The sequence below is a fragment of the Mobula hypostoma genome, chromosome 28 (genome assembly GCF_963921235.1).
Source record: "Mobula hypostoma chromosome 28, sMobHyp1.1, whole genome shotgun sequence".
NCBI classification, from domain to species: Eukaryota; Metazoa; Chordata; class Chondrichthyes; order Myliobatiformes; family Myliobatidae; genus Mobula; species Mobula hypostoma.
Genome location: NC_086124.1, coordinates 32,310,034 through 32,331,150, shown reverse-complemented (window position 1 = coordinate 32,331,150; position 21,117 = coordinate 32,310,034). Strand labels below are relative to the sequence as shown.

The window sequence follows — 21,117 nt, the reverse complement described above, 5'->3', positions numbered from 1 at the left end:
TCACCGGGATGTATTTACGCTCGTCGTTCCGGACGAGAGTGTCACCGGGATGTATTTACGCTCGTCGTTCCGGACGAGAGTGTCACCGGGATGTATTTACGCTCGTCGTTCCGGACGAGAGTGTCACCGGGATGTATTTACGCTCGTCGTTCCGGACGAGAGTGTCACCGTGATGTATTTACGCTCGTCGTTCCGGACGGGAGTGTCACCGTGATGTATTTACGCTCGTCGTTCCGGACGAGAGTGTCACCGTGATGTATTTACGCTCGTCGTTCCGGACGGGAGTGTCACCGTGATGTATTTACGCTCGTTGTTCCGGACGGGAGTGTCACCGTGATGTATTTACACTCATTCCGGATGAGAGTTTCACCGTGATGTATTTACGCTCGTTGTTCCGGATGAGAGTGTCACCGTGCTGTATTTACGCTCGTTGTTCCGGTGATGTATTTACACTCGTTGTTCCGGACGAGAGTGTCACCGTGATGTATTTACACTCGTTGTTCCGGATGAGAGTGTCACCGTGATGTATTTACACTCATTCCGGATGAGAGTTTCACCGTGATGTATTTACACTCGTTGTTCCGGACGAGAGTGTCACCGTGATGTATTTACACTCGTTGTTCCGGTTGAGAGTGTCACCGTGATGTATTTACACTCATTCCGGATGAGAGTTTCACCGTGATGTATTTACACTCGTTGTTCCGGATGAGAGTGTCACCGGGATGTATTTACGCTCATTGTTCCGGTGATGTATTTACACTCGTTGTTCCGGACGAGAGTGTCACCGGGATGTATTTACGCTCGTTGCTCCGGACGAGAGTGTCACCGGGATGTATTTACGCTCGTTGTTCCGGACGAGAGTGTCACCGGGATGTATTTACGCTCGTTGTTCCGGACGAGAGTGTCACCGGGATGTATTTACGCTCGTTGTTCCGGACGAGAGTGTCACCGGGATGTATTTACGCTCGTTGTTCCGGACGAGAGTGTCACCGGGATGTATTTACGCTCGTTGTTCCGGACGAGAGTGTCACCGGGATGTATTTACGCTCGTTGTTCCGGACGAGAGTGTCACCGGGATGTATTTACGCTCGTTGTTCCGGACGAGAGTGTCACCGGGATGTATTTACGCTCGTTGTTCCGGACGAGAGTGTCACCGTGATGTATTTACGCTCGTTGTTCCGGACGAGAGTGTCACCGTGATGTATTTACGCTCGTTGTTCCGGACGAGAGTGTCACCGTGATGTATTTACGCTCGTTGTTCCGGACGAGAGTGTCACCGTGATGTATTTACGCTCGTTGTTCCGGACGAGAGTGTCACCGTGATGTATTTACGCTCGTTGTTCCGGACGAGAGTGTCACCGTGATGTATTTACACTCATTCCGGATGAGAGTTTCACCGTGATGTATTTACACTCGTTGTTCCGGACGAGAGTGTCACCGTGATGTATTTACACTCATTCCGGATGAGAGTTTCACCGTGATGTATTTACACTCGTTGTTCCGGACGAGAGTGTCACCGTGATGTATTTACACTCATTCCGGACGAGAGTTTCACTGTGATGTATTTACACTCGTTGTTCCGGATGAGAGTGTCACCGTGATGTATTTACACTCGTTGTTCCGGGTGAGAGTGTCACCGGGATGTATTTACGCTCGTTGTTCTGGTGATGTATTTACACTCGTTGTTCTGGACGAGAGTGTCACCGGGATGTATTTACGCTCGTTGTTCCGGACGAGAGTGTCACCGTGATGTATTTACGCTCGTTGCTCCGGACGAGAGTGTCACCGGGATGTATTTACGCTCGTTGTTCCGGACGAGAGTGTCACCGGGATGTATTTACGCTCGTTGTTCCGGACGAGAGTGTCACCGTGATGTATTTACGCTCGTTGCTCCGGACGAGAGTGTCACCGTGCTGTATTTACACTCGTTGTTCCGGATGAGAGTGTCACCGTGATGTATTTACGCTCGTTGTCCCGGTGATGTATTTACACTCGTTGTTCCGGACGAGAGTGTCACCGTGATGTATTTACACTCATTCCGGATGAGAGTGTCACTGTGATGTATTTCAACTCGTTGTTCCGGACGAGAGTGTCACCGTGATGTATTTACACTCGTTGTTCCGGTTGAGAGTGTCACCGTGATGTATTTACACTCATTCCGGATGAGAGTTTCACCGTGATGTATTTACACTCGTTGTTCCGGATGAGAGTGTCACCGGGATGTATTTACGCTCGTTGTTCCGGTGATGTATTTACACTCGTTGTTCCGGACGAGAGCGTCACCGGGATGTATTTACGCTCGTTGTTCCGGACGAGAGTGTCACCGTGATGTATTTACGCTCGTTGCTCCGGACGAGAGTGTCACCGGGATGTATTTACGCTCGTTGTTCCGGAAGAGAGTGTCACCGGGATGTATTTACGCTCGTCGTTCCGGACGAGAGTGTCACCGGGATGTATTTACGCTCGTCGTTCCGGACGAGAGTGTCACCGGGATGTATTTACGCTCGTCGTTCCGGACGAGAGTGTCACCGGGATGTATTTACGCTCGTCGTTCCGGACGAGAGTGTCACCGGGATGTATTTACGCTCGTCGTTCCGGACGAGAGTGTCACCGGGATGTATTTACGCTCGTCGTTCCGGACGAGAGTGTCACCGGGATGTATTTACGCTCGTCGTTCCGGACGAGAGTGTCACCGGGATGTATTTACGCTCGTCGTTCCGGACGAGAGTGTCACCGGGATGTATTTACGCTCGTCGTTCCGGACGAGAGTGTCACCGGGATGTATTTACGCTCGTCGTTCCGGACGAGAGTGTCACCGTGATGTATTTACGCTCGTCGTTCCGGACGAGAGTGTCACCGTGATGTATTTACGCTCGTCGTTCCGGACGAGAGTGTCACCGGGATGTATTTACGCTCGTCGTTCCGGACGAGAGTGTCACCGTGATGTATTTACGCTCGTCGTTCCGGACGAGAGTGTCACCGTGATGTATTTACGCTCGTCGTTCCGGACGAGAGTGTCACCGTGATGTATTTACGCTCGTTGTTCCGGACGGGAGTGTCACCGTGATGTATTTACACTCATTCCGGATGAGAGTTTCACCGTGATGTATTTACGCTCGTTGTTCCGGATGAGAGTGTCACCGTGCTGTATTTACGCTCGTTGTTCCGGTGATGTATTTACACTCGTTGTTCCGGACGAGAGTGTCACCGTGATGTATTTACACTCGTTGTTCCGGATGAGAGTGTCACCGTGATGTATTTACTCTCATTCCGGATGAGAGTTTCACCGTGATGTATTTACACTCGTTGTTCCGGACGAGAGTGTCACCGTGATGTATTTACACTCGTTGTTCCGGTTGAGAGTGTCACCGTGATGTATTTACACTCATTCCGGATGAGAGTTTCACCGTGATGTATTTACACTCGTTGTTCCGGATGAGAGTGTCACCGGGATGTATTTACGCTCGTTGTTCCGGTGATGTATTTACACTCGTTGTTCCGGACGAGAGTGTCACCGGGATGTATTTACGCTCGTTGTTCCGGACGAGAGTGTCACCGTGATGTATTTACGCTCGTTGCTCCGGACGAGAGTGTCACCGGGATGTATTTACGCTCGTTGTTCCGGACGAGAGTGTCACCGGGATGTATTTACGCTCGTTGTTCCGGACGAGAGTGTCACCGGGATGTATTTACGCTCGTTGTTCCGGACGAGAGTGTCACCGGGATGTATTTACGCTCGTTGTTCCGGACGAGAGTGTCACCGGGATGTATTTACGCTCGTTGTTCCGGACGAGAGTGTCACCGGGATATATTTACGCTCGTTGTTCCGGACGAGAGTGTCACCGGGATGTATTTACGCTCGTTGTTCCGGACGAGAGTGTCACCGGGATGTATTTACGCTCGTTGTTCCGGACGAGAGTGTCACCGTGATGTATTTACGCTCGTTGTTCCGGACGAGAGTGTCACCGTGATGTATTTACGCTCGTTGTTCCGGACGAGAGTGTCACCGTGATGTATTTACGCTCGTTGTTCCGGACGAGAGTGTCACCGTGATGTATTTACGCTCGTTGTTCCGGACGAGAGTGTCACCGTGATGTATTTACGCTCGTTGTTCCGGACGAGAGTGTCACCGTGATGTATTTACACTCATTCCGGATGAGAGTTTCACCGTGATGTATTTACACTCGTTGTTCCGGACGAGAGTGTCACCGTGATGTATTTACACTCATTCCGGACGAGAGTTTCACTGTGATGTATTTACACTCGTTGTTCCGGATGAGAGTGTCACCGTGATGTATTTACACTCATTCCGGATGAGAGTTTCACCGTGATGTATTTACACTCGTTGTTCCGGATGAGAGTGTCACCGGGATGTATTTACGCTCGTTGTTCTGGTGATGTATTTACACTCGTTGTTCTGGACGAGAGTGTCACCGGGATGTATTTACGCTCGTTGTTCCGGACGAGAGTGTCACCGTGATGTATTTACGCTCGTTGCTCCGGACGAGAGTGTCACCGGGATGTATTTACGCTCGTTGTTCCGGACGAGAGTGTCACCGGGATGTATTTACGCTCGTTGTTCCGGACGAGAGTGTCACCGGGATGTATTTACGCTCGTTGTTCCGGACGAGAGTGTCACCGGGATGTATTTACGCTCGTTGTTCCGGACGAGAGTGTCACCGGGATGTATTTACGCTCGTTGTTCCGGACGAGAGTGTCACCGGGATGTATTTACGCTCGTTGTTCCGTACGAGAGTGTCACCGGGATGTATTTACGCTCGTTGTTCCGGACGAGAGTGTCACCGGGATGTATTTACGCTCGTTGTTCCGGACGAGAGTGTCACCGGGATGTATTTACGCTCGTTGTTCCGGACGAGAGTGTCACCGGGATGTATTTACGCTCGTTGTTCCGGACGAGAGTGTTACTGTACTGTATCGCTACGTAAGATGAATGAATGATGAAATAATTTATACATTCTTTAAAAAGCAAAAAGGACTTTTGTTTAACCTTCCAGAAATCCGCTATTCTATTTACTTATCTATTGTCTGTTTATTGATTGTTTGATTGAGATGTGGCGCAGAACTCTCTTTTCCAGCCCTTTGAGCCACAACGCCCAGTCATCTCCCCATTTTCACCTGAGCCTAATTACGGGACAGTTTACAGACTAATTAACCTCCGAACCGGTACATCTTTGGACGGTGGGAGGAAATCGAAGCACCCGGAGGAAACCCACACGGTGATGGGGAGAATGTATAATCATTTATAGAAGGTGGCAGGAATTAATCCTGGGTTTCTGGTGCTTGAAGTGTTACACTAACTGTGCTGCCCTGGGGGCTGTGTGTCTTCAGGCTGCTGGTCCTGCACAGGGCTAGTAGAAACCTGATGGGCAGGTGGACCTGTCATTGGCTGGTTTCGGAGATGTTGGATGGTGGGCACTGTTTCCGGGAGGTCTGAACAGGTCTCCCCCTCTTCTCCACAGCTTTACAAACGGTTCGGACTGTCGGAATCTCCCCCTGAGTCCATGGGACGCGGCCGGGACTGGAATGTGGACCTAATCCCCAAGTTCCTGATGGCCAATGGTAGGTGGGCTGGGGGAGGAGAGATGTGGGTGGGGATCTGGTGTTTGGTGTGGGTAGCCATTGGTGGGGGTGCGGAGGGGAATTTTAGCATTTGTTGAGGGTCTTGAGGGACCTAGGCCAAATGTGGGGTGCTGGGATCAACACCATTCCCGGCAGCGACTCGCTGGGCTGAAGGGCCTGTGTGCATGCTGTGGTACACTGCGTGACCCCACCTGTCACAAGGTTTGGTCTTGGTCCCTAGGAAGGCTGGGGTCTCTGAGAGGTGTGAGCGCGAGGTGCTGGAGAGGGGATGTGCAGCACACCTAAAAAATGCTGGTGAACGCAGCAGGCCAGGCAGCAGCTTTAGGAAGAGGTACAGTGGACATTTCGGGCTGAGACCCTTCGTCAGGACCAACTGGAAGAATCTCTCCCGACTGATCTCCCTCCTGGCACTTATCCTTGTAGGTGGAACAAGTGCTACACATGCCTTTACACTTCCTCCCTCACCACCATTCAGGGCCCCAGACAGTCCTTCCAGGTGAGGCGACACTTCATCTGTGAGTCGGCTGGGGTGATCTACTGCGTCCAGTGCTCCCGATGCGGCCTCCCCTAATCGGAGGAAAGGTATTCTTGCCATAGAGGGAGTACAAAGAAGGTTCACCAGATTGATTCCTGAGATGGCAGGACTTTCATATAATGAAAGACTGGATTGACTAGGCTTATACTCGTTGGAATTTAGAAGATTGAGGGGGGATCTTATTGAAACGTCTGAAATCCTAAAGGGATTGGACAGGCTAGATGCAGGAAGATTGTTCCCGATGTTGGGGAAGTCCAGAACGAGGGGTCACAGTTTGAGGATAAAGGGGAAGCCTTTTAGGAACGAGATGAGGAAATACTTCTTCACACAGAGAGTGATGAATCTGTGGAATTCTCTGCCACAGGAAACAGTTGAGGCCAGTTCATTGGCTATATTTAAGAGGGAGTTAGATATGGCCCTTGTGGTTAAAGGGATCAGGGGGTATGGAGAGAAGGCAGGTACAGGGTTCTGAGTTGGATAATCAGCCATGATCATACTGAATGGCGGTGCAGGCTCGAAGGGCCGAATGGCCTACTCCACGTATTTTCTATGTTTCTATATTGGCGAGACCCGACGCAGGCTGGGAGACCGTTTCGCTGATCGCCTACGCTCTGCCTGCCAGAGAAAGCAAGATCTTCCAGTGGCCACACATTTTAATTCCACATCCCATTCCCATTCTGATATGTCTATCCACGGCCTCCTCTACTGTCCAGATGAAGCCACACTCAGGGTGGAGGAACAACACCTTATATTCCGTCTGGGTAGCCTCCAACCTGATGGCATGAACATTGACTTCTCAAACTTCCGTTAATGCCCCACCTCCTCTGCGTATCCCATCCCTTATTTATTTATTATTATTATTTTTCCCTCTCTCTTTTTTCTCCCTCTGTCCCTCTCACAATAACTCCTTGCCTACTCTCCATCTTCCTCTGGGTTTTTTCCCACCTCCCCCTTTCTCTGGCCCTGGGTCTCCTGTTCCATGATCCTCTCGTATCCCTTTTGTCTATCACCTGTCCAGCTCTTGGCTCCATCCCTCCCCCTCCTGTCTTCTCCTATCATTTTGGATCTCCCCCTCCCCCCCCCACTATCAAATCTCTTACTAACTCTTCCTTCAGTTAGTCCTGACGAAGGGTCTCGGCCCGAAACGTCAACTGCACCTCTTCCTCGGGATGCTGCCTGGCCTGCTGCGTTCACCAGCATTTTTTATGTGTGTTGCTTGAATTTCCAACATCTGCAGATTTCTTCGTGCTTGCGAGGGGAAGTGCAGTGTGTCTGTGGGGGACGGCAGTATCATGCGGCAGAGTGTGCTTTTGTGAGAATGACACCCTCTCTCCTCCCTCCAGGCCAGCTGGTGAAGATGCTTCTGTACACAGAGGTCACCCGCTACCTTGACTTCAAAGTGGTGGACGGAAGTTTCGTCTACAAAGCCAGCAAGATCTACAAGGTGCCCTCCACAGAGACTGAGGCGCTGGCTTCCAGTGAGTGACCCCCCCCCCCCAGGTCTGTCCTCCCCGCTCCCCCTCACCCCAGCCCTCGGCAGCCTGTGGGACGTTTCGAGGAGCAGACGGCAGCTCAGGGATTCCCGGCAGTAGTCTGAGGCGCACGGGTCGGGGAGGGTCAATATGTCCCCCTGGCGTTTGTGGGAGGGGAGTACTGCCTTGGATGGGGCAGGGGGTTCTTTCAGAGACCAGGAGAGGAGGTGAACAGGGGATACTCTGGGAGTATTGTGTTCAGTTTCAGTCACCTCATTATAGGCAGAAGGTGGAGGATTTGGAGAGGATGCAGAGGAGATTTACCAGGACTCTGCCTGAATTAGCCAGCGTGTCTTATCAGGATAGGTTGAGTGAGCTAGAGCTGTTCTCTTTGGAGTGAAGGAGGGTGAGAGGTGACTTGATGGAGGCGTACAAGAAGGTAATAAGATCGAGTGAAAAGCCAGAGACACTTCCCCAGAGCAGAAATGGCTCATAGGAGGGGGCATGATTTTATGGGAATTGGAGGAAAGAACAGGGGAAGATGTCAGAGGGAAGTTCTTTACAGAGAGTGGACAGTCTGCGGAACAGGGGTGGGAGTGGCAAATATATTGGGGACGTTTAAGAGAGAGGCGCACGGATGATTGAGAAGTGGAGGGCTGTGTGAGAGGGAAGGGTTAGATTGATCTTGGGTTGAAGGGTTGAAAGGTTGGCACAATATTTGGAGGGGAGGGGCCTGTACTGTACCGTAGTGTTCTACGTGAGGTGTGGGAGGAGGATATGAGAGGTTTCACACGGGGAATGGGGACAGATCGTTGCAGTGATGGGAAGGTGATGGCAAGGAGCTAGTACAGAGAGTGGGCCGAGTGTCCTCAACATACTAAAGCTGTGCCCTGAACAATGCTCCTCTGCCCTTGCCCCCAGGTCTGTTGGGCATGTTCGAGAAGCGGCGTTACCGGAAATTCCTGCTATTTGTGTCCTCTTACGACGAGAACGACCCCAAGACCCACCAGGACGTGGATCCCGTGCGGAACACCATGCGTGACGTGTACAAGAAGTTCGACTTGGGCCAGGACACCATCGACTTCACCGGGCACGCCCTGGCGCTCTACAGGACTGATGAGTGCGTGGCCAGGGCTGGGCATGGCAGGGGTGGGGTGGGGTGGGTGGGTGGAAAGAAGGAGGGAGGTTCCCCTCGAATCTGGCACTCGACAGGACTGGGCAGAGTGCGGGTGGGTGGACGGAGGGACGGGAATGCCCCTCAAACGTGGCATTCTCCATGTGCCGTGTGCGGCCGTGGGCTGAGCCCAGCGTGGGGGCACACTGAGGGGAGAGGTGGCCGGATTTTCCCCAGTTCCCCAGCACGCACCCCCTCCCCAACCACTAGGCACTGCAGGTCTGTTGACTGGTGTTTGTGCATAGCAAGATCCCATGGTCATTGTTGTGTGAACCAGACAAATTGTCGAGTCACATTTCCTGCCGCTCTGAACTCCATTGACACTCTCCCTCCAGCCCCTACACCTCCCCTGTGTCTGTGACCCCCATCTCAGCCCCTACACCCCTCCACCTCTCTGTAACACCCCTCCTTCCCTACAACACCCCTCCGTCTCTGTGAACCCCACCTCCTATAACCCTCCCCTTCTGTAACACCCCCCTGTCTCTGTGAACCCCCCTCTCCTATAACCCTCCCCCTCTGTGACACCTCCATTTCTGTAAACCCCTCCTCCTATAACCCTCCCCCTCTGTGACACCCCCATCTCTGTGAACCCCCCTCCTATAACCCTCCCCCTCTGTGACACCCCCATCTCTGTGAACCCCCCTCCTATAACCCTCACCCTCTGTGACACCCCTCTTCCCTACATACCCCTGTCTCTGTGAACCCCCCTCAACCTTCCCCCCTGTGACACCCCCCCGTTTCTGTGAACTCCCCCTCTCCTATAACCCTCCCCCTCTGTGACACCCCCCCCATCTCTGTGACCCCCCCCCCAAAGTCTCTGGGACACCATTCCCTCCCTGTCTCTAACATCCCTCACTCCCGTCCCTTGTCCCACCCCTCTCATCACCCCTGCCCCCATCTCCCATACACTGGTACCGTGGATCTGCTGGGGGGTTGAGTGATGGGATGGGCATGGGAGGGAGGATTGCTCGGAACGGGTAGGCTTTCTCCCTCAGAAGCAGGTCCCATATCTCTCTCTCTCTCTCTCTCTCTCTCTCTTTTTTCCCTGTCCCGTACACAGTTACCTGGACCAGCCTTGCCTGGAGGCCATTAACCGCATCAAACTATACAGCGAGTCACTGGCGCGCTACGGCAAGAGCCCATACCTGTACCCGCTGTATGGGCTGGGAGAGCTGCCACAGGGATTTGCCAGGTGAGGGGGGATGACCACTGTGTCCCCTGGGAGGCCAGAAGGTTTGATTTGGGACCTTGTGGCAGGAGTCTTCTCTGTATTTGGTACTGTCTTTCTCTCCTCTTCCCCGCCCTCCCCCTTTCCCTGCACCGGTCTTCCCCTCCTTCCCCTCCTTCCTCCTACCTCCCTCCCTCTCCTGCCAGCGTTCCCACAACGGTTTCTGGAGGTAAGATCAGCGTCAATGGCTGGTCAGAGGTGCGACCGGTCAGGATGGGATGGAGGAAATGGCAGGGAGGGGTGGGGTTGGAGAGACATTTGCTCTTCCTGGGCTCAGGTCTGGGGTGGTGGAGGTTAATTTGAGGAGATCAACGGTTGGAGTCATCGCGATGGGTTGGGTTTGGACACAGCGCAGGGTGAACAGATGAGAGAGAGGGAGGTGGAGGGAACGGTTTCTGTGATCTGCCACTCGTGTCAGAACAGATTTGGCAGGGACTTTTTGGAGTGGGGGGAGACTCCAGGAGATGGTTCTGGGCTGGTGCTGACCAGAGGGGTCGTGTCCTGTTTTGCATATGCCCCCTCCCCAGTGCTGTGTAATGCCAAAGGCAGGACCCTCATCGAGGTGGGTGAGGAGTGACTGTGTCTTGATTCCCATCTCCCCAGGCTGAGCGCGATCTATGGCGGCACGTACATGCTGAACAAGCCGGTGGATGAGCTGGTGATGGAAAACAATAAAGTGGTGGGCGTCAGGTCGTCAGGCGAGGTAACCTTGTCCCACTCGCTCCCTGGCCCGTGTGGGGAACTCCCAGCCACTGTCCCAAAAGGGAGGGAGGGAGGGGGGAGAGAGTCCCACTGGATCAGACACCAACAGCCCCCCTCCCCACCGTTGTGGGGTTGTTCCAACTAAATTTATTATCGAAGTATATACAACCATATACAACCTGAGATTCATTGTCTTGCGGATAGACTCAGTTAACCCATACTAGAATAACAACCATAACAGTCGATGAAAGACCGTACCGACTAGGGTGTATATCCGGTGTGCAAAAGCAACAACTGTGCAAATACTAATAAATAATATAGAAATAATAATAAATAAATGAGCAATAAATATTGAGGACATGAGAAGAAGGTCCCTTGAAAGTGAGCCCATAGGTTACGGGAACATTTCAGTGATGGGGAAGTGAAGTTATATGTTTGGTTCAAGAGCCTGATGGTTGAGGGGTAATAACTGTTCCTGAATCTGGGGGTGTGAGCCCTGAGGCTCCTGTACCTTTTACCTGGTGGCAGCAGTGAGAAAAGAGCATGGCCTGGGCAGATGGAAATACTGATATTTTTTACGAGGAAGAACGTTATTTGAACAACACAAGTTCCGTGGTTTTGCAAAGTGGTTTCAGAGTTGCTGTACTGAGGTGGTGATCAGGGTTGTGCTGGTCGGTTCAGGAACTGAGTGGTGGGAGGGACGCAAGGGTTTTTGAACCAGATTCCTGTACCTGCTGCCTGGGGAGCAGCGAGAAGGTGGCATGGCCCAGATGGTGGGGAGCCTTGAATGATGGACGTTGCCTTTTTCAGGCAGTGCCTCCTGTCGATGACGTCATTTCAAATACAGTGCCCTCCCACTCAGTCCAAACCCTGACACTGGCAAATTGTCCAACGTCCGTGGGGTCAGTGGATTTGACTGGTCTTCACTATCCCTCTCTACCACGACCCAAGCTGTGCAGTTGTTCAGAGCGTTGGTGAGGCTGCACCCGAGGGCATTTCTGGTCACCCTGTGATAGGGAAGACGTGGTTAAACTGGAAAGAGTGCAGAGAAGATTGGGCATTGCCAGGATTCGAGGGACTGATGTACAGGGAGAGATTTGGCAGGTTAGGACGTAGGAAACTGAGAGATGATCTTATAGGGACAGGTTTGGCAGGTTGGAACACAGGAGACGGAGATGATCTCATAGAAGTGTATAAAACCAGGAGGTGCAGATTGGGTGAAAGTGCACAGTCTTTTTCCCCCAGGTTAGGGGAATCAAGGGCTGGGTTTAAGGTGAGAGGTGAAGGATGGAGCCAAAGTTTGGAATCCCTGGTTTATAGAGGTCCGGGACAACTGAGGACAGATGGAACTTGCTTGAATCTCGGTCGGCAGGGACCAGTTGGAACAAAAGGCCTGCTTCTGCGTTGTTGGACGTTTTTCCCCCTGTATTTGATGGTGGGGCACTTTCTAGAAGTGTGGGACAGGACTGGGTAAATCAGGGTATCAGGGTGAAGTGAGGAGTAGAGATGGGGGTGTGGATGGGAGGGAAGGGGCTCCTTGCACTTCGTGGTTCGCAGTACAACGGGTGACCCTCCTGGACAGGTGATGTGCTGCGGGAGGGGGCATGGGTTGGCGGGGTGTTGTTTGTAGGGGGTTCTCTCCGTGGGCGAGATCTAACCAGTGCCCCCTTTTCGGACAGGTGGCACGCTGTAAGCAGCTGATCTGTGACCCCAGCTACGTTCCTGACCGAGTGCGGAAGGCCGGGCAGGTGATCCGGGTCATTTGCATCCTCAGCCACCCCATCTGCAGCACCAGCGATGCTGCCTCCTGCCAGATCATCATCCCGCAGAAACAGCTCGGCCGGAAATCTGGTAGGCATTGTCCCTTCCTGTATGGGGAAAGCGGCAGAGAGCGAGGGAGGGACAGGAGACCTCCAGTGGCGAGACTTTGTCCCAGGGGTGGGAGACCTCCCTTCTGTATGGGCTGGGGGGCGCAGAAGGGGAGGAACAGGAGACCCCCCCCCCCACCCACCTGGAGCAGTACATTCAATGCTGGTGAACTCAGTGAGTTGGGCAGTATCTATGGGGGCAAATGGACGGTTGACGTCTCGGGGTTCAACCCTTCAAGCCGACTGAAGCACGGGAGGAACTAGTGTAGAATAGTGGGGTAAGTGTTGCCGCAAGAGGAGGTGAGGGTGAGGATGGGGGAGTGGGAATGTAGGCTGAGGAGGTGATGGATGGATCCAGGTGAGGATGAGGAGGAGGAGTGTAGTCTGGGACGGAGGGGTGTGTGTGTGCCGATGACGGTAGAGGGTACTGGGGAGATGAAGAGATGGAGGGACAGAGGGAGACCAGGTCAACAGAGATTGGAGATTCATTGGGTTGAGGAACCCACTCACCCCAGGTGGAACAACATGACATGAGCCTCAACCTGGCAGAGGAGAGAGCCGAGGGCCTTGGTGTGGGGAATTGAGTGATTTTCCCAGGGCAACCTGTCTGTGCTTGGTCTGCCTGAGACAGAGGAGGTCACGGGGGGGGGGGGTAGCATCAGAGGCATCAATTGAAACTGGTGAGGTTGTATGCGGATCTCTGCTTCTCTGCCTGCTCCTCCCGGATGAGCTGTGAGCCTGTTGGGAGGAGGCTTGGGGTGGGAGGGGGGGATCCTCACTGGCATGGTTGGAGAAACCCTCCCTCTCCTCCCCACATCCAGTTGTGGTGCTGACATGGACAGGAGGGATCGGCTGACGTGGACCCACTGGATCGACTCTGGAGGGGAGGGGTCCCTTCAGGAGAGAAGGTAGGAGATGGGCGTGTCCCCAGGGAGGCAGGTGAGAAAGGTTTCCTTCAGTGGTACAGTCTCGGACTAGAGGGGGAAGGGTCTTGGGTAGAGGGAATGCCCAGTTGTGACAGTAAGGAATGAGGGGCAATGGGGTCCACAGGGCAGAGTCTCACCAGGAGGTTGTGTGTGACAGGGTCAGGAAGGGAGGCGGTGTGAAACCACATGGGAACTGGTGTGCTGATGATCTCTCTTCTCTCTCCCATCCCATCTTCTCCCTCCCCTTTCCTGTCCCCTCTCTCTCCCCCTTTCCTGTCCCCTCTCTCTCTCCCCCCTGACCCCCTTCACCCTCACCCCCGAACCACCCGTCCCACTTGGCTCCCGACAGATATCTACATCTGCCTGATCTCGCACGCCCACAGTGTGGCTGCCCAGGGCAAGTACATCGCCATCATCAGCACCACGGTGGAGACGGCCCAGCCAGAGACGGAGATCCAACCCGCCCTCGAACTCATCGAGCCCATTGACCAAAAGTGAGCTGGGGAGGGGGTGGGGTGTCCTGCCCATAGCTGGCCATGCCAGTCGGAGGTCCAGTTGCAGGTCGATGGGAGTAGGCAGTGTAAATGGGTTGTCACAGACTGATGGGCTGAAGAGCCTGAGTTGCACCTTTCTATGATTCAGGACTTTATCCCTTTTGAATTTACTCTACCCCCTGAATGCATACCCTCTGGTATTAGACAATTTGACCCTGGGACAAGGATATTGTCTGTCTACCTCATCTATGCCTCTCATAATCTTATACACCTCTATCAGTACTCCCCTCAGGTCTCTGTCGCTCCAGAGAAGAAAACCCAAGTTTGTTCAACCTCTCCATATAGCTCACGCCCTCTAATCCAGGCAGCATCTTGGTGAATCTCATAATCATCGTCGTTTTGTGCTGTGTCGCATGACCGTGAGTGTTCTTGACTAGTTTTGTACAGAAGTGATTAGAGATGGTCTCTAGTCCAGGCAGCATCCTGGTGAACCTCTTCTGCACCTTCTTTAAATCCTTACTGTAAAGACTCTGCCAGAACTGCCCACTGTACTCCAAGTACGGCCTGACCAGAGCTGCAATCTTGAGCACAAAATATCCTGCAGATGCTGGGGTCAAAGCAACACTCACAACAAGCTGGAGGAACTCAGCAGGTCGGGCAGCATCCCTGGAAACGATCAGTCAACGTTTCGGGCCGGAACCTTTCATCAGAGCTGCAATCTGACTTCTTAACTCTTGCTTAAAGCCCTAGCCGATGAAGCAAACATGCAGAATGCCTTTTTTCCCACCTTATCAACCCCTGCAGGCATTTTCAGGCCAAGATGGCTCTGCATCTCGATGGGCCTGGTGGGTAGAGTATGTCAGAACAGAACGTTGAGTGTGGAGTGCAGCACAGTACAGGCCCTTCAGCCCACAATGTTGTGCCGAACTTTTAACGTACTTTAAGATCAATCTCACCCTTCAACTCTCTATCATCCATGTGTCTATATCTCATCATCATTATGTGCCGTGGCATATGACATCATCATCATCATCATCGTGTGCCAAGTCAAATGACATCATCATGTGCTGTGGCATATGACATCATCATTTGCCATGTTGAATGACATCATCATCATCATCATGTGCCATGTTGAATGACTTGGGTGATTATGGTGACCATGATGTTCTTGGCAAATTTTTCTGCAGAAGTGCTTTGCCATTGTTGCCTTCTGGGCAGTGTCTTTACAAGATGGGTGACCCCAGCCATTATCAATAATCTTCAGAGATTGGCTGGCGTCACTGGTCTCATAACCAGGACTTGTGATCTGCACCGGCTGCTCATACGACCATCGACCGCCTGCTCCCATGGATTCATGTGACACTGATTGGGGGGCTAAGCAGGTGCTACAGCTGCCCCAAGGGTGACCTGCAGGCCGGTGGACGGAAGGAGTGCTTTGCACCTCCTTTGGTAGAGACGTGCTGTATCTCCAGCCCACCAACCATTATGAGTTAAATGTCTTAAATGTATCTGCCTCTACTACCACTCTGGCAGCACGTTCCACATATCCACCCCAGTCTGTTTTTCAGAAAAAACTACCTCTGACATCCCCCTTATACTTTACTCTAATCACTATAAAGTAGTCCCCCCTCATATTAGTCATCTCTGCTCTGGGAAAGCCTGTCTGGCAATCTAAGCCTCTTATCATCTTGTACACCTCTATCAAGTCACCTCTCATCCTCCTTCACTCCAAAGAGAAAAGCCCTAGTTCAACCAGTCTATCCTCATTTTAGAAAAGTGCTGTCTAATCCAGGTCGGTGATCAGAACTGAACACAATGCTCCAACTGTTATCTAACCAGGGTTTTATAGAGCTACAACAATACCTCGTGGCTGTTGAACTCATTCCCTAGTTAATGAAGGCCAACACGCCATATGGCTTTGTAACCACTCCATCAACGTGCGCAGTAACATTGAGAGATTTATGGACCTGGACGCCAAGATCCCCCAGTTCCTCCACGCTACCAAGAGTCATGCCATTAGGAGAAGGGGTGGTGATAGGAAGGACAGAGAATGAGTGGGAACCAAGGTGGAGAGGGAAGAGGTCAAAGTTCTGCACAGTTAAAGATGCCCTTCAGCCTACTGTGTCTGTACTGACAATACTTCATTCCCATCAGCCTCTCCCCCGAGATTCCACTCTTCACCCCCACACTGGGACTTGGGAGGGAACCAGAGCGCTGTTACGGGGAGAACGTGCAAACTGCTGAGATTGCTGAGCCTCTGACGATGATCTTTGTATTATCAATGGGGACGGGAGAAGTTCCGGAGGATTGGAGGGTTGTGGATGTTGTTCCCTTATTTAAGAAAGGGCGTAGAGATAGCCCAGGAAATTATAGACCAGTGAGTCTTAATTCAGTGGTTAGTCGGGTGAGGGAGAAGATCCTGAAAAGCAGGATTTATGAATATTTGGAGATGTAGAATATGGTTAGGGGTAGTCGGCATGGCTTTGTCAAGGGCAGGTCGTGCCTTACCAGCCTGATAGAATTTTTTGAGGATGTGACTAAACACATTGATGAAGGAAGAGCAGTAGATGTAGTGTTAATGGATTTCAGCAAGGCATTTGATAGGTACCCCATGCAAGGCTTATTGAGAAAGTAAGGAGGCATGAGATCCAAGGGGACATTGCTTTGTGGATCCAGAATTGTCTTGCCCACAGAAGGCAAAGAGTGGTTGTAGACAGGTCATATTCTGCATGGAGGTCAGTGACCAGTTGTGTGCCTCAGGGATCTGTTCTGGGACTCCTACTCTTCATGATTTTTAGACCTGGATGAGGAAGTGGAGGGATGGGTTAGTAGATTTGCTGATGACACAAAGATTGGGGGTGTTGTGGATAGTGTGGAGGGTTGCCAGAGTTTACAACGGGACATCGATAGGATGCAAAACTGGGCTGAGAAGTGGCAGATGGAGTTCAAGCCAGATAAGTGTGAGGTGGTTCATTTTGGTAGGTCAAATATGATGGCAGAATATAGCATTAATGGTAAGTCTCTTGGCAATGTGGAGGATCAGAGGGATCTTGGGGTCCAAGTCCATAGGACACTCCAAGCTGCTGAGCAGGTTGACTCTGTGGTTAAGAAGGCATATGGTGCACTGTCCTTCATCAATCGTGGGATTGAGTTTAAGAGCTGAGAGGTAATGTTGCAGCTATATAGGACCCTGGCCAGACCCCACTTGGAGTACTGTGCTCAGTTCTGGTCACCTCACTACAGGAAGGATGTGGAAGCCATAGAAAGGATGCAGAGGAGATTTACAAGGATGTTGCCTGGATTGGGGAGCATGCCTTATGAGAATAGGTTGAGTGAACTTGGCCTTTTCTCCTTGGAGCGACAGAAGATCAGAGGTGACCTGATAGAGGTGTATAAGATAATGAGAGGCATTGATCATGTGGATAGTCAGAGACTTTTCCCCAGGGCTGAAGTGGCTAGCACAAGAGGGCACAGTTTTAAGGTGCTTGGAAGTAGGTACAGAGGAGATGTCAGGGGTCAGTTTTTCACGCAGAGAGTGGTGGGTGCGTGGAATGGGCTGCTGGCGGCGGCGGTGGAGGTGGAAACGATGGGGTCTTTTAAGAGACTTCTGGTTGGGTACATGGAGCTTAGAAAAATAGAGGGCTATGGGTAAAGCCTAGGTAGTTCTAAGGTAGGGGCATGTTTGGCACAGCTTTGTGGGCTGAAGGGCCTGTATTGTGCTGTAGGTTTTCTATGTTTCTAGACAGAGCGCGTCGGAGTTGTGGATTTTACGTGGGTATCCAGGGCAAGAGAGACAGCTGCACTACTCACTACAGTCTGGTGTCTCCGTGGCAGGAATGTGTTGGCTGGGAGGGTGGGGTGGGATAGGCTGGGAGGCCTTTGGCTGTTCTGCCATGACCCCCTTGCTGACCTGTAACCTCTAACCCCAGGTTTGTGGCCATCAGTGATCTGTACGAGCCGCTGGACGACGGGACGGAGAGCCAGGTGAGTGGGGGAGGCGAGTCATGGGGAGGACAGTGGGATGGTTTTAGAGCTCTCCCCAGGTGGAGGAGTGAGGATGGATGGAGGGGTAGTCCAAGGGCAACATCCCTCCCCTTGGAGAGGAGCTGTGGGGCAACCCAAAGGGAGCAGGGCATTCGGCAACACTCACCCTCCATACTGATCCTGGGGGTGGGGGGGGGAACGGGGTGTGGTGGGAATGCTCAGATGGTTGGATAAAGGTGGTGAACTATAATTATCTCCTCCTCCTCACTTCCCTCTCTTCCTCTCCCTCGCACTCCTCTTTCCCCTCCCACTCGCCTCTTTCTCTCCCACCTCCTCCCCATCCCCTCCACCACTCCCTCTCACTGTCTCCCTACCCCTCCTTCACCATTTCCCCACTTCCTCTCCCCTTCCCCTCTCTCTTTCTCCCGCCTCCACATCCTCCCTCCCCACCCCCCCCGGCCCGCGCCTTGCTCATCGCACTCTCCCCTCGCCCCGCAGATCTTCATCTCGCAGTCGTACGATGCCACCACACACTTTGAGACCACCTGTAACGACATCAAGGACATTTACCGGCGGATGACGGGCAGCGACTTCGACTTCGAGAACATGAAACGCAAGCAGAATGACGTCTTCGGCGAAGATCAGCAGTAGGGAGCGGCCACCCGGGGAGTGGGGGTTCTGACAGCTGTCTCCCCTCCCCCCCTCCCACACCCTCAGCCCCATCAGCCCTCCTTGAGTGGATTAATGAGCTGGGAGCTTTACACCCCACTGGTGGCCTGATACCCTGGCCTCATTTACCCCCTTCCTCTCCCCACTCCCCCGCTGCAGTAAAATCATGCTGAGGGTCTGTCACTGGAGAAACCGCAGGCTCCTACACATTCTGTCTCTCCGGGCCAACCCCCGTGAGGCCCTGGCCACGTTAACCCCCTTCCTCTCCCCCACTCCCCCTGCCCCAATAAAATCATGCTGAGGGTCTGTCACTGGAGAAACCGCAGGCTCCTACACATTCTGTCTCTCCGGGCCAACCCCCGTGAGGCCCTGGCCACGTTAACCCCCTTCCTCTCCCCCACTCCCCCTGCCCCAATAAAATCATGCTGAGGGGTCTTCTGCTGGAGAAACCGCAGGCTCCTACACATTCTGTCTCTCCGGGCCAACCCCCGTGAGGCCCTGGCCACGTTAACCCCCTTCCTCTCCCCCACTCCCCCTGCCCCAATAAAATCATGCTGAGGGGTCTTCTGCTGGAGAAACCGCAGGCTCCTACACATTCTGTCTCTCCGGGCCAGCCCCCGTGAGGCCCTGGCCATGTTAACCCCCTTCCTCTCCCCCACTCCCCCTGCCCCAATAAAATCATGCTGAGGGTCTGTCACTGGAGACACTGCGGGCTCCTCTACACATTCTGTCTCTCTGGGCCAACCCCCGTGTGGCCCTGGCCATGTTAACCCCCTTTCTCTCCCCCACCCCACCCTGCCCCAATGGGATCATGCTGAGGGTCTGTCACTGGAGACACCGCGGGCTCCTCTACACATTCTGTCTCTCTGGGCCAACCCCCGTGAGGCCCTGGCCATGTTAACCCCCTTTCTCTCCCCCACCCCACCCTGCCCCAATGGGATCATGCTGAGGGTCTGTCACTGGAGACACCGTGGGCTCCTCTACACATTCTGTCTCTCTGGGCCAGACCCTGTGACTTAACTGAATAAATATCAATGCCGAATTCAGCCATCATCGCTTCACCTTGCTGTGTTTTTGTTCTTGGTTAAACAGTACAGATCTTACACAAAGTGTTCTCTTCTGTGAAATCTATATCCTTCCCTTCCATTCGTATTTCTGTCTCCCTTCACCTCCACCCAAACTGCCAGCTCCCTCCGCTACCTGGGTAACGCACTTTGGACACCTCACATTCAGGTTCAGCGCTGCACCATCAGATATCGGAGCAGAATTTGGCCATTTGGCCCATCGAGTCTGCTCTGCCATTTCATCATGGCTGATCCATTTTCCCTCTCAGCCCCAGTCTCCTGCCTTCTCCCCGTATCTCTTCATGCCCTGACTAATCAAGAATCTATCGACCTCTGCATTAAATACACCCAATGATTTGGCCTCCACAGGCGTCCGTGATAACGAATTCCACAGATTCACTACCCTCTGGCTAATGAAATTCCTTCTCATCTCTGTTCTAAGTGGATGCCTCTGTTCTGAGGCTGTGTCCTCTGGTCTTAGACTCCCACCAAAGGAAATGTCCTCTCCACATCCATTCTGTCGAGGCTGTTCAGCATTCGATAGGTTTCAATGAGGTCACTCTCTCACCCCCCCCCCCATTCTGAATTCCAGTGAGTACAGGCCCAGAGGTTGGTGCGTGGCCAAGTGGTTACGGTGTCAGTCTCATGATCTGAAGGTCGCTAGTTCGAGCCTCAGCTGAGGCAGCGTGTTGTGTCCTTGAGCAAGGCACTTAACCACACATTGCTCTGCGTCGACACTGGTGCCAAGCTGTATGGGTCCTAATGCCCTTCCCTTGGACAACATCGGTGGTGTGGAGAGGGGAGACTTGCAGCATGGGCAACTGCCGGTCTTCCATACAACCTTGCCCAGGCCTGCACCCTGGAAACCTTCCAAGGTGCAAATCCATGGTCTCACGAGACTAACGAATGTCTAAAAAAAAATCAGGCCCAGAGCCATCATAAGGTAACACTTTCAATCCCGGAATCATTTTCATGAACCTCCTTCGAATACTTTCCAATGTCACACATCCTTTTGGGGCCCCAAGCTGCTCAGGATACTCCCAAGTGGGGCCTCACCAGCGTCGTATAAAGCCTCAGCATTGCTTTGGGAGGACCATCCGGAGCAGGTCTTACACAGTTGATGGTAGGACACTGAGGGCTGAGGTAGAACAGAGGGATGTGGGAATACAGGCCCATAATTTGTTGAAAGTAACATCACAGATCGTCAGAAAGTTTTTGGTACTTTGGCCTTCTTAAAGGTATTGACTGCAGGAGATGGGATATTATGTTGAAATTGTATAAGGTGAGGTCTAATTTGGAGTATTGTGTGTCAGTTTTAGTCACCTACCTACAGGAAAGATGTAAATAAGATTGGAAATGTGCAGAGAAAATTTACAAGGATGTTGCTGGGATTTGAGGAG

At 52.6% G+C, this 21,117-nt stretch overlaps 1 protein-coding gene across 1 annotated transcript in view; it reads left to right on the top strand.

Moving 5' to 3' along the window:
• LOC134338780 (rab GDP dissociation inhibitor alpha) overlaps window positions 1–19,702 on the top strand; it is a 46,005-nt gene extending 26,303 nt beyond the window's left edge. The window contains exons 3-11 of the mRNA XM_063034836.1: window positions 5,481–5,580; window positions 7,480–7,614; window positions 8,530–8,728; window positions 9,843–9,974; window positions 10,614–10,713; window positions 12,392–12,563; window positions 13,856–14,000; window positions 17,930–17,984; window positions 18,483–19,702. Of these exons, the coding sequence (XP_062890906.1) occupies window positions 5,481–5,580; window positions 7,480–7,614; window positions 8,530–8,728; window positions 9,843–9,974; window positions 10,614–10,713; window positions 12,392–12,563; window positions 13,856–14,000; window positions 17,930–17,984; window positions 18,483–18,635 (1,191 nt within the window). The 3' untranslated portion in view covers window positions 18,636–19,702. The remainder of the gene's footprint in view (window positions 1–5,480; window positions 5,581–7,479; window positions 7,615–8,529; window positions 8,729–9,842; window positions 9,975–10,613; window positions 10,714–12,391; window positions 12,564–13,855; window positions 14,001–17,929; window positions 17,985–18,482) is intronic.
• The last annotated feature ends 1,415 nt before the right edge of the window (window positions 19,703–21,117 follow it).